The sequence below is a fragment of the Ambystoma mexicanum genome, chromosome 5q (genome assembly GCF_040938575.1).
Source record: "Ambystoma mexicanum isolate Mex_15411 chromosome 5q, UKY_AmexF1_1, whole genome shotgun sequence".
In the NCBI taxonomy this organism is placed as follows: domain Eukaryota; kingdom Metazoa; phylum Chordata; class Amphibia; order Caudata; family Ambystomatidae; genus Ambystoma; species Ambystoma mexicanum.
In genome coordinates this window covers 1,345,356,222-1,345,369,740 of record NC_090933.1, presented here as the reverse complement: position 1 = coordinate 1,345,369,740, position 13,519 = coordinate 1,345,356,222, and the positions used below count along the sequence as shown (strand labels likewise).

Below are 13,519 nucleotides of genomic sequence, written 5' to 3'. Positions count from 1 at the left end.
AAGTAAACCTGCTGAAATGTTTTAACCAAAAACAGTAATCTGAGTCTTAGAGCAGTTTAGTTACAGTCTATTTTCTATCATCCAGCTTTTTATCTTTGGGGCGCAAGTTAATACTCGATTAATTGCTTCAGGAGGATTCTTGATCCTGACATCAACAGGAATGTCTTTGGGGTAAGACTGTTAGCTTCAATTGATTTGTGAGAAAATGTGTAATAGTGGCCGAACGTAAAAGATGAATAATACCGGGAAGAAAGAGGAAACCTGCGGTTCACCACAAAAAACAAGCAATGAATCAGAGTAATATGTTCCCATTTTAACTTGTTGGATTTGAAAGAAAGGAGATGAACCACTTGAGTGATTCCTCAGATACCATAGCCACCTTGGTCAGTTTGTCAAATGCTGCCGATAAGTCAAGCATGACCAGAATGCTAAGATCCCCTTCGTCGGCAGCCCTCAAGAATTCATCCCAGACAGCCTCAAGAGCAGTTTCAGTGCCATGATGAGGCCAATCCAGACTGATTTCTGTCAAGAATTCCATGATCTTCAAGAAGGTTTCAGAGTTGTACTGTGACTATAGCTTAGAGGGCCTGCGATGGGTCAGTAGATGGAAAGCAGATTATGATCCAATTATGTTTTTTTTTTTAACAGAGGGTTAATGGGATCTTTTAAGGTCAGATGGAACACACTCTTGAGCCAAGGAGGCGTTAACAAATGTAGTAACAAAATCACTCAATAAAATTGCATGCTGTTTAGCAAGACAGGCCAGCATTGGGTGATAATTGTAATTTGTCGATTTCTGTTTAAAAAACAGTGTCCTAATTTCCTCTGAAGTAATTGGGGTGAAAGTGAAACTGGGTGACATTGATTCAAATGGTAAGGCAGAGTCAATGTTTAACATAGAGGTTTGAGGATTAACAAGATGAAAATCAATATTCATTCAGATAGAACTGACTTCATAAAAAACTAATTGAATTTATTAGTCAATTTGGGCAAAGGAGGGAGGTTGAGTGAAATAGATGGAGAGGTAACTGTTTTTTATCACTGTGAAAAGTTCTTTGGGTCTATTATCAGCGAGATAATCTGCACAGTTAAAATCAGGGGGAAAAGGAATCGGTCCAGAAGATAATTGTGAGCCTGTGATTGTATTGTTTTTTTTTTTTTTTTACTACGTGATCGAGTGACAGTGGCTGGAGACGCTTTATGAGGACCTACATGGTCTGTCTGAACGGAAATAGTTACAGGGTAATTGTCGGACCATCAGACTGGTGTATTATCCTGATGAGATATAGTTTTACCTCTGAACATTGCTAAGTGCAAACAATGGGCATATTTGTGGGAAATTGAGGCTGTAAGTAGCAGGAGGTCATGAGACTGTAGAATTTCATTAGGTTTAACACAGTCTGGATTATAGAGGGTGTCGCACCAGATATTGAAATCTCCAAGAATTAGCAGGTTGGAGTAATGATCAGCTTCTGTGCTCAGGAAGAGCTAGCCATTTTCTAAAAAAGCACCAGTTTAACTGTAAAGGTGGTAGCAAATAACTAGCTTATAAGAATCATTAGGAGATAGAGAGGGTACACGCATCAATTTGGGATGTCTCATCCCGATTCAAAGAAGGGAGATTGGACAATACCAGGAAACTGGCAAGTCATAGTACTATTTGCATCCACTCCTTAACAATAAAGCAGAACTGCCAGCCCACTCCTGAAAACTACCCAGTGGTATTTTGAACAGGAAAATAAAATTGACATCCCTTTGGCCAATTATCTTCAGTCCAAGGCAATAGGGTATTGCCACAAACAATATGGCGGCAAATAGGACGATAGTGGGAAGTTTGGGGATTCTCCCATAAACTTCTTCTCATTGCCTCACTTGCTCCCACTGCAACCCCTTTTCGTTTTTAAATCCCGTTGCCTCACTGAGAAACCCAGCATCTCTGGAGGCATATGATCCACCAGAATTATGGAAATATGCATGTAAAGACTGCCATATAGAGAGCAGGAGTACAGATACCCCCCTCCAGAGTCTAAGCACAGAGCACCCCAGCCAAGATTCTGTAAGTGTTAAAACATGGCAAGCAATCAAGGCTTAGCTCTCAGGAGGTGATGCAGGCTGGTTATTAAGTACAGTGAGTCCCCAAGCCCCCCCCCCCCACCCCCCAAGGAATGTCCACACACTGTTAGTTAAAAGTCAGTCTTTATATAAATAAGGTTCACTTTATATACACAAGCACAATAATGCACTTTGTACTGTGGCAATACAATAATGGCAAATATATACAGGTCTATGTGGTACCACTCTTTCTATCGATTCCTTTAAAATGCATCCATGGCTAACAGCCCCTAACAGCATACGAATCAGATTATAAAATGAATCAACGATAGACACAGAAAGAAGGCAAGTTAAATCAAGCAATGGCACAAAAGTCCCCCGTCTACCTAGAGACAGTACGAGGATCCCCCCCACCTGGGCAATTTGTAAATTAAGCATATCGACAAGCTCAGTCCAATTATGTTTAATATAGTCTCGATTCCGTCTAAAGGTTCTATACCAAGTACCTGGTTTCGTAGAGCTCTTCGGTGAGTCATCAACGGACCCTTCTTGAGTGCACTCCCTTTAAGGCAGGAGCCATGGGTCGTCGAGAGTCGGTGAAGAAAAGGCTAAACACTTTTGTTGCGGCAGCAGCTTCTGTTCTTGCAGTGCTCATTGACATTCGGTCGAAAACGTCCTGCAAGCTGAGGCGTGCGGTGCACCTCGACGATGAGTGTTCATTGCCGCAGAGAGGTAATGAAGATCTTTGGCCCAGCAAGGGCGTCGGGTCGTCGGCGTCTTCGGGTGGTGGGAAACCCACCTGTGGATCCTCCTCAGTCGGCGGCGGCCTTGACTTTCTCCAGCAGGACAAAAAGCGGTCGACGGTGATGAGCAAGGGAATCTTTGGATCAAATGTCTTGGGCAAAGGATCACTGCGGCTCCGGTTGGCGACTGTGATGGACTTCAATGTCGGGGTGCTTCGCTTTGTGATTCTGCAGTGGTTCCAGTCTCCGGTCGGCAGCCTTTCGAGGGTCTGACGTCCAGGGAGCTTTGGCAAAGAGCAGCTGGTGCGCAATGGTCCCTTGTACCTCGGGAAGAGGTCTCCTAGCCAGGTCTTCTCTTGGATCAGTTCCTTGAAGGGACAGCAGCTTTCAGATTGGCGAAGGACAGCAGCAGCAATTCTTCTTCCAGTGGGCTTCAAGGTTAGGCATCAAGTATCAACTTCAGCTTCTGAACGATTTCTAGCTGTGAGAGGCCCCCAGGTATACTGTTCTGTATATCATTCACCCTGATGGGTCACACTCAGGCAACCAATCACTCAGAAGGGGATTCAGGTAGCCAGGCCGCCAATCAGGCTCACAGTGCATTCAGGCCATTCTCCTCCCTCCAGACACTCACAACAAGTAATGCGTATTGGAACAAGTACCAAGCCATTCAGCACTCCACGCTGCATTCATACCAGTTTTGGGCAGGGCTCTCTGTCATTGAATTACATACCAGAAATCAGACACCCATAAAATGAAGTGCATATTGGTCACACACTCCATTCACCCAGGTCCCACCCACAGGGTGTATCCACAACATACAGTCACTGTGAAGGCTCCAGCCAGTCTGGCCTGGAGTTCTCCACAATACCATATATGGAACTTCCACCTAACAGCCAATCAGGGGGAAGGGACAGAGTCAGGGCTTCCCAGGACTTTGAGAAAAACAACGTAACGGGCAATAGAAAGCAAGAGGCCACAAGGGCCATCTTGTCTTCTATTAGGAATCAACTAATTCCAATGGCCGGGCCTGGGCATCCCAAAATGGAGGATACTCGAAGCACCTGTCAAATTCAGCATGGAGCTGCCACCAGCCCATACCCTGCTCTGTGGGGTACACACATGTGCCCAAAAACATACACTAGGGCTACTGGGTTGTACCCCCACCCATGGGTGCCAATGGTCTGTACACCAAACCAAAAAAGAGGACGATCTGCACTGCCAGGAGTCCCACATGGACTCCTGGGCATAAAATAACATGAAAAAGGACTACAGGACAAGGACAACAAAGCCATGTCCCTCCAATTGATTTCCAGCATCACAGTGCAGAATTGAATTATGACAGTGCAGGAAGGAAAGAATCAGAAGACAGGCCTTCTCTGTCTAGGCCCCAAGACTCTGGAACCTCCTCCCGTGAACATCATACTTGCCCCATCACTTCTACAGTTTGAAAAAAGCTCAGGACCTTCCTCTTCAAGGAATGTCTCCTCCTTAACACCTATGTCCACACATCCTGTACTGCCCACCCTACCAGAGACTCTGCAATCTGCTTCCGACTTGCTGTCAATTGCCCACCCTCCCATTAGCTTCCTGCTTCTTTTTTTCCTCTGATTCCCTTATTGTGTTTTCCCCCTATGATTGTAAAGTGCTATGTTGCTTCCTGAAGCTAGGTCTGCACTCAATAAATAATTGCCAAAAATGTCATTCTATCAGTCTCTCACACAAGCTTGTTTGTTCTGTCAATCGTGTGGGGATGTGTTTGGTGTTTAGCTGAGTTTAAAGTCAATGTTAGATTGTAGTGTCTGCATGGTCTCTGCCATTCTCACTCTGGTAAGTGACTGGTGCTTTTTCTTTCAACTCAGTCTTCTTCCCACAATAGTGTTGTTGGTTATATATTTGTGGCAATATACATTTGCCCAAATGTATTGAACTTCTCAGTGATTACATAATAGACAAACATGTGTCTGAATGGAATGGGGAGACATCATTTACTAGTTTAGTCATTTGTGAGGAAGTATAATTGTATAACGTGTATGCACAACAACCCTGATGGTTACAATATCCATTTATTTTGTTTGTTCACCCAGCGTGTTTTACTTTCCTCCTTATGCTCTTGGAATTGGATGATAACAGTTATAAATATAAATGCATTGTTCTATTTCTGCTGCATGTCACTCTGTCAAATTACATTTTAACATTAGGGCACTACTACTCTGCCACCGGGGCGCCTGTTCCCAATAGATGACATCCATGTGAATGATTAACCTATGCACATAAGTAATACTGAGAACCAGTCTTCCTCTTTATTGTGAAGCCTGCGATAGTGAACCTGTTAAAACAAATTCTGGGCATCTCCTTTTATTTCAATAGGTGACGGATGCCCCAGAAATGCAACAGTGATTTATCCATTCTCTGGACTAACGCAGTGCAAAGCTTCATTCGTAGAATATGCAATTCCCAAACATCTTGGAAGTATGCAGGTCTGGGGTCCACTTTCCTTTTCACAATTGAACTGAGATTGAGACGCGTGATTGATACATGGTGGCTTCCGTCCATGCAACCTCTTCGTGATGACATCTAGTGCTTTCTGTCAGTCCTGGGATCTAACATCAAAACCACAGTGTTTGAAGTGTAGTAAGAAACGCATTGTTGTTGTTATTCATGATAGAACCCATGTGAGTGCTATTTCATTTCCATTCTGATTGTATGGGTAGTTTGTCAAGAGCATTTTGCGAAAAGCCTGTAAATGGACAAACCATATCCATGCACTGAATATTTCAATTCCTTCAGTCAGAGGAATATGCTTGTTTGTCACCAGAAATGACCCACACATGAGAAACCTCATCTTTACCCGGAATTTAGGACAAGATTCAGTGGAAAGGGTCCTTTAATTTAGCACTGACAGCATAAACTGGGGAGAACCTTAAACGTGCACAGGATGAGGGAAATGGTGCCATTTCAAGAACTTACTTATTGCCCACACGAGGACATAGGTGAAACACCTCATCCGCATGCTGCATTTGGGAATAACGCTTATTTGCATAATACACATCTGCCACAAGTAAATAATTACAATTGAGAAACCCCATGTGTGCATAGAATGTGGGAAAGGGTTTGCTCAGAAGGGAGGTCTTATTCAACACCAGAGAACACATACAGGTGAGAAACCCCATCCGTGTGCCGAATGTGGGAAAGGTTTTGTTTGGAAGAGGAATCTTATTCGCCATCAGAGAAGACATACAGGTGTGAAACCTCATGAGTGCACTGAATGTGGGAAAGGGTTTGCTGTGAAGGGAGAGCTTATTAGCCACCAGAGAACACATACAGGTGAGAAACCTCATGAGTGCAGTGAATGTGGGAAAGGGTTTGCTCAGAAGGGAGGTCTTATTTACCACCAGAAAATACATACAGGTGAGAAACCTTATGAGTGCTGTGAATGTGGGAAAGGGTTTGCTGAGAAGAGAGCGCTTACTAGCCACCAGAGAACACATACAGGTGAGAAACCTCATGTGTGCACTGAATGTGGGAAAGGTTTTGTTAGGAAGGGGGATCTTATTCGCCACCAGAGAACACATACAGGTGAGAAACCTCATGTGTGCACTGAATGTGGGAAAGGTTTTGTTTGTAAGGGGGATCTTATTAGCCACCAGAGAATACATACAGGTGAGAAACCTTATGAGTGCACAGAATGTGGGAAAGGGTTTGCTCAGAAGGGAGCTCTTATTGACCACCAGAAAATACATACAGGTGGGAAACCTTATGAGTGCACAGAATGTGGGAAAGGGTTTGCTCGGAAGGGACAACTTATTCACCACCAGAGAACACATACAGGTGAGAAACCTCATGAGTGCAGTGAATGTGGGAAAGGGTTTGCTCAGAAGGGAGGTCTTATTAACCACCAGAGAACACATACAGGTGAGAAACCTCATGTGTGCACTGAATGTGGGAAAGGGTTTGCTTGGAAGGGACCACTTATTCACCACCAGAGAAGACATACAGGTGAGAAACCTCATGAGTGCATTGAATGTGGGAAAGGGTTTGTTCAGAAGGGAGGTCTTATTTACCACCAGAGAACACATTCATGTGAGAAACCTTAAAAGTGCTCTGATTGTGGAGAAGGTTTACACAGAAAAGATGTCTTACTATCCACCAGAGAACACATACCAGTCAGACCCCCACAAATGTACACGGAATGTGGAAAATGCTTTACTAGTGAGGGAGGTCTTATTTGCCATCAGTCCTCGCATACAGAGGAATACCTGATAAGTGTAATAAGTGTAGGAAGAACTTCTCTTTTAGGAGAAATCTTATTTGCCAGCAGAGAATACACACAGTTGTAAAACCTTAGGAGTGCATTGCATGTGAAAAAGGATTCATTCTAGGAAGTCATCTTATTAGGTGGCAGGCAAAACATCCACAGATATTATCTTCCATGAGAGAACATGCAGGAGGGGACATTTCCTCTGCAATTGAAGCTTCAGAGAGGAGGAGGTGCTTCTTCAATGGACTGTGTCCTGGATATTGACTACAACTGTGAAGGACCTGCCTATACAATTGTTCCCAATTTCCTTTGGCACACAGATAGTGACAGATTATGATTGGTTAAAGCACTGCTGTTTGGAATTCATCCCTTCTGGAACATTGTAAAAGGAGAATGTACCTTCTTTGTTGAGGCTCAGCTCCTATGGAACACTTTACCTGAGAACCTTAGGCAAATGAATGGGCGCCATCACTTTGAAAAAGCTTAGACTGAGCGCTCGAATCAGTGGGTGAAACTGCCCTATGAATTAATTGCCAAGAGGCCGCCTATCAGTAAATGAATAATCATTTGTGTTGATGGTACCAGAGAACATATACAGATGAGAAACCACATTGGGGCAAGTGAATGTGGGAGACCTTTAGTATTCTCCTGGATCTCTCAGTTGCCTTCAACACCCTTGACCATTGGATCCTACTTAGTCTTAGAGACACCTGCATCAGGGATTCAGCCTGCTTCTTTTTACAATCCTCCCAGGCTGGCAGTTATGATGCCTCATTTGATATCAGCCCTTGGTTAACAGGATGTGGCATGCTCCAGCGTTCCACCTTATCCCCTTTACCTAACATTTTATGTTCTGCCCCTAGTCTAACAATCACCTACAGATTCAGATTCTGTGATCACAACATTCAGATCCTCTTGCGCTTTTTTGGGAGCTTAGCAAAAGCATCACTTTATTTTCAGAGCCGTCTGATAACCATGAACTCATGAATTGTTTCTCACGGCTGCAGTGGGCAAAACTGTATATTGGATGTTGGGGTTGCACCAGGCACTTGGTGTGGTTCATTGGCCTTCCTCTGAGCTTAGAGCTCATGCCTTATACCTGGGTGCCAAAAGTGACCGTGAGCTTTCATTTGTCTCTGAGCCGTGGTTGGCAAATCTTTATTTCCACATTAAGTTGTTGCAGAATAACCTCCCTCTTGCATTGACTATGGCAATGCCATTTTATCTGTGCCCCCTGTCACATGTGACTAACTTCAGCTGGCACACAAAGTTCGAACCAGGCATTCTGAATTTTGACCATATCACTCTGGTTCGTTGCAATCTGCACAGGCTTCCTGCGATGTCTGTGGTTGGGTTTAAGGTGCTTTGTCGAGCTGAATGTGCGTTTTATTGCACAGGTCCTGCCCCCCCCCCCCCCCATCTTCAGTCCACACTTTCACCCATGACCACCCTGTACCTTTACTGCTAGCCCTCCAGATGAGGATTTCAAGTTTCAGAAGGTAGCAGGGTGGCGTAACCTTTTAGGGTGAAGCTCCCTATATCTGGAATGCTCTCTGCTTAAGATTGCACGTGACCTTCGGATGCTTGCTGAAGACCTATTTTTTCTGGTTTCCCTTTCCTTCATTTTGCTGGATGCTGTTATGTTGTAATGCCCACCTGCTGTTACAACCCATAAACCTGTGCATGAACAATGCATTTTATTTTTAAAGAAGGCAGCTCGATCGCTTCCTGCCCTAGGATCAGCAAATTGAGGTACCATTGCATAAGGGATGATGCATGTCCACTGTTAAAGAGCTACTTTGTAAGAAATCGTTTTGATGTGAAGGGCATGGAGAATATGTCAAGTAATCCATAAAATGGTTTGGAAATGCATTTAAAGAAAGGACCTTTGTCAATCGACTAGAAAGGGCAAATGGAATAGAAGTGTTCGCTGAGCTGTGAGGCAATAAAGCTCATGCAAATTTTGAAATTTAAAGGCACCTTTTTGGCTAACATGAAAGTGTTATATTATAGCTCTTCCCTCTGAATTTTAAGAAGGAATAGAGGACACAAATGTTTACCAAATGAAAATAATCCTGGATAAGCTGGCATGTCAAATGTAAACCTTATCCAACTGAGTCAATAAAGTTACTGATTAAAAGAATATTGCTCTTCAGCCAATACGTCACTGCGTTAGATTACAAATAAACTGTTGGTAGTAGCTCCATTTGTATGTTAAATCTATTTCTCGTTTCTGGCTTTTCATTGTTGTAAACTGCTTTCTGGAACAGAGGTGATTGTGTTCTAAGTAGTGGGGTGACTTGCTTTCAGCTTTATGTTATAATTAATGTTATTTCCAACTTCCTAAACCGTCTTATGTTTGTATTCCTCTGAATTCTCCTGGATGTTACACAATTCTGACCACAACATTAGTAATGGGATATGCACATGATCCTGATTTAGTTAATGCATTCAGACGTTTATTTCATAAATCGTATATTCAATCCATATTTAGATGATAATGCTGTCTGCCATGAGCTGTGATGGTCGTGCTATCCGTAGTTATCAGAAGCTGCCTGCGTGAGGGAAGGAAATCTCAAAAAATAATCTCAAGGAAAAAAGAAAGAGGCAGTCTGCAACATGGTTAGAATATGATTTGGGTCACTCTTTTCTTGATCTCACAATGGATGGCAAATATGTTCAAATTCCTTGGAGCCCTGATCATGTTGGTGTTGCTTGGATTCTGTGTAATCAAGATAATAATTACACAATGCAAGAAGACAGCAAAGAAAGCTATAGGAATGAAGATCATGATTGATGTCAAATCAGAATGGAAGGCCAAAGACTTGACAGATGAGGAAATCCAAGACTCTATGAAGGCTACTATCCATGCACCTGAGGGAATGAAATTCCTGTATCCTAAGAACCATAAGCAGTAGGTGGGAAGGTGGATATACTTCAATCCAAGTGGACAGTGCATGCTCATGACTTGGAACAAAGATGAGCATGTTAAATCAGCTGGATGCATGAAAGGAGTCATGAAGATATGAGTCCCAAAGAACCATTTCTTCAGACACAAATGACTAGATGTGAAGGATGGTGGGAGAGTGGTCGATGAATTTCCCAGAGGGGGGGGGAGAGTGTAGAGGAGCAGCCAAGTACCCCCACCTCAACCACTTCATCATATTTCCTATATGTTGGGAGCCAGAGTGTGAGACCTGTGCGGTACCAGTAAGAATACCAAAATCGAAGAGAATCCTGGAAGCAAGGTTCTTATTGAGAAAACCATACCTGCATACAAGACGATATGATGGCCATTTGAATGAAATCCCAGAAAAAGCAGACCAAATGAATGGCCACAATGAATGGTGACGTCATGCGGAATCAAGCTGACATGCATATAAGAGATGCACAGACAAGAGAATGAAGATATTCTTACAAGTCATCAAGAAGTGGTATCTTGGGATCATGGTGACTACGCTTATGCCACAGAAATGATGAAGATATCAGGTTGTTTTACATGTGTACAGATACAGAGAAACGCAAGTAGACGAAGTATTCTTAAGGCTAGGTAAGTAGTGAATAAATTGCGTAATGTGCCAATATATACATACATTCATAAAGAATAAAGGATGGATGTTTCTACTGCATGTTATAGCAGAATTAGGCTGAAAAAAGGAAGGCCTTATTTTCAGTGTGTCGCAGTAGGCAAACAAATGAATTAAAAGTGAATCTCAGAAAGGCGAAGTTGGATGAAGCCAAGCCAAGAAAGTCAAGGTCTTATCAGGCTGGAATAAGCAGGCAATGGATACAAAATAGTGTGAAAGAACAAACTCTTGTTCTACAGGCATGAACAAAACGAGGAAGACGTCAGAGGTCTATTAGAAAATAGTGTTTTAATAACACAAGAAGCTAAAAATCATGATCTACAGTCACGTGGACAGATGAAGTTGGACGGACAAGATGGTCACACCTACGCATGAGGGCAGAGCGTGCCTTCACTCCCCTGAATTCTCCAGAGCTAAGAACACTCCCAAGGACAAGTTCAAAGTCTTAATTGCCAGCAGACCACTGAGGTGATGATAGATGGATATGCTAATTGGTGGGAAGCTCTGTTTTAGACGAGCTCACCAGCACCCGGAAGTCCAATCTGCGTGCTGCTAGATGTAGGTGGAAAAGTACAGACGAAGGTTAGAGTGCCAGCCAATTGTAGGCGACCTGAATGTAATTAGGGGTCCTATAGTTGTGTAGCTAATGGGACATTGTGTATTAAGTGACGTTCATAGTGGCCATTTTGAAAGGAGGGCTTAGTTGCCCCTCGATGTTAAGAAACCTATCACTTTCACTCATTGTCCCATACTAGTATAGAGTGTATATTTAGATAGTTCCTTGGAGCCAATCACTTTTCTCATAAGGTTTTTGTAAGTTTCCCACGTAGGATGACATTAGTAATAAATTGGTTAAACGTCATCTATGATGATTTTTTGCTATAAAAGTATAATATTTTTTAAATGCATTGAGAGATTTGCTTTGTGACATCAGATGATGTCCGTTGTACTCCCTGTTTTAGATCATTGATATTAAAACAATTATCCTTTTGCCAACTACCTGAGTCATTTAGATTATTGATGTCTGAATAAATTCTGCCTCCCCATCCATCTCAAGGGTATTGCTACTTATCTTAAAGATGCAAATTGACAAGGGGGGGTCCTGGCAGTCTCTCTGCCAGACATTAGTCCTGGTTATGAGAGACTTACCCAGAGTCTTTAGCTCACTATCTTTCACAGAGAAGAAATATCCCAAACATATCAGCCTTTGTCCTGCCCTAGGGCAGTTCAGCACTGAAATGCTAGGCAATTCTCCTCTGAACAAGAGTACCAACAGCATCCCCAGACACGTGTTTCGGTCTGGTTGGACCTCATCAGCAGGGAGGAGCTGTGCCTCTCTAAGAATAGTGAGCAAGGGGTCCACGTCTGGATTCCCCATCTTAAAGGGCTGGAGATATACCAGTTCAACAGTGAATCCCGACAGTCTTGTGAATGACCCCAGGGCTTCTAACAAGTCTGGTAAGTGTTCTCTCGGGTCCCCGACATAAATGAGCATGTCATCTGCGTATATCAAGATTTGGTGTAGCACCCCGTCTATCTCTATTACAGCATCCTTGTACTCTGCCCTGAGGAAAGCCGTGAACGGTTCCAGGGCCAGTATATGTAGCATCGGGGAAAGTGGGCATCCTTACTTTGTGCCCTGCCAATTTTCCACCCTTCGAAATGTGACTACCCCTTTTCACCCTTGCTCCAGGATCCTTGTAAATGAGTTTTATCCAGCAGAGATATTCCTCCCCATCCCAAAATGGGCGAGCGCACCCAGGAACCAGTTTGAATGAACGGAATCAAATGCTTTTATAGCATCAAGTGCCACCACCGCGCATTCTCCCGGACTCTGATTCGTGCTGTCTACCACATGGTGGAGTCTTTGCAGATTTCATGTTGTGTTCCTCCCCGGTACATATCCCGCTTGATCTGGGTGGACCAGCGTAGGTATGACTCACTTGAGTTGATTTGCCAAGGATGCGGTCAGGATCTTCAAGTCCTGGTTTATCAGGGAGATCGGTCTGTAGGAGCCACACTCGAGAGGTGGCTTCCCTGGTTTTAATATGGGTAGTATAAGCAATTCTAACAAGCTCTGTGGTCACCGTTCTCGCTCATACGCCTCCTCATACATCTATAGCAATCGCAGGCAAGGGTATCTTTGTATTTCTTATAAAATTCCCCGGGTAAACCGTCAGGTCCTGGGGATTTGCCTGTTGGGAGGTCGGCTATTACGGCCGCCAGCTCCTCTACTGTGAGGGGTGCTTCCAGTGCAGTATCTGTGCTTGCTCCTTCGTTAGCTTGGGAAGATTGATCTCCGCCAGGGCATCGGCTATGTCACCTGCCTCAGCAGCTGGTTCCGGGAGTACAACCTTTCTTATAACCATGAGAATACCTCATTTATCCCTTCCTGGGTCCTCCCTTCCTCCCCCAGCTCATTTATAATGGCATTTATTGGTTGGTGTCTGCTCTCCTGCCTGGTGAGCCAGGCTAAGACCCTAATGGGCCTTCCACATGTTGTCTCTGTATATACTTCCCATAGTCCAGTCTCACCAATTTCTCCCAAATAGCTCTACACTGCAGCCGCAGCGTAGTGAGTTCCCCCGGTTCTTCTCCCTTCATGCCCGCTTGTGCCTCTACTCGTTCTATCTCCCTTTCTATTTCCCCCAGTTCTGCCAGGATGCTTCCCCTGAGTCTTCCTGCCTTCCAAATCGCTGCTCCCCTGACCACCACCTTAAAGGCTTCCCACACCGTTCTGGTGCTGTCCATATTATGGTCAAAATAGTTATCTATCGTGTCCCTGATGTGCTCTTGGAAATCCACGTCCATTAGCGCCTCTGCCCTCAGTCGCCATATGGGCATGGGGGCCCCCCTGTATGTATATGCCCATGTCG

General features: G+C 43.9%; 1 protein-coding gene across 1 annotated transcript; it reads left to right on the top strand.

Moving 5' to 3' along the window:
* Positions 1-5,860: 5,860 nt before the first annotated feature.
* On the top strand, positions 5,861-9,279 carry LOC138498419 (histone-lysine N-methyltransferase PRDM9-like; the record flags this gene model as incomplete). The annotated part of the gene is made up of 1 exon (XM_069622177.1): positions 5,861-9,279. A coding segment is annotated over one exon (1,032 nt), but the record flags the coding sequence as incomplete, so codon positions are not given.
* Positions 9,280-13,519: the final 4,240 nt, after the last annotated feature.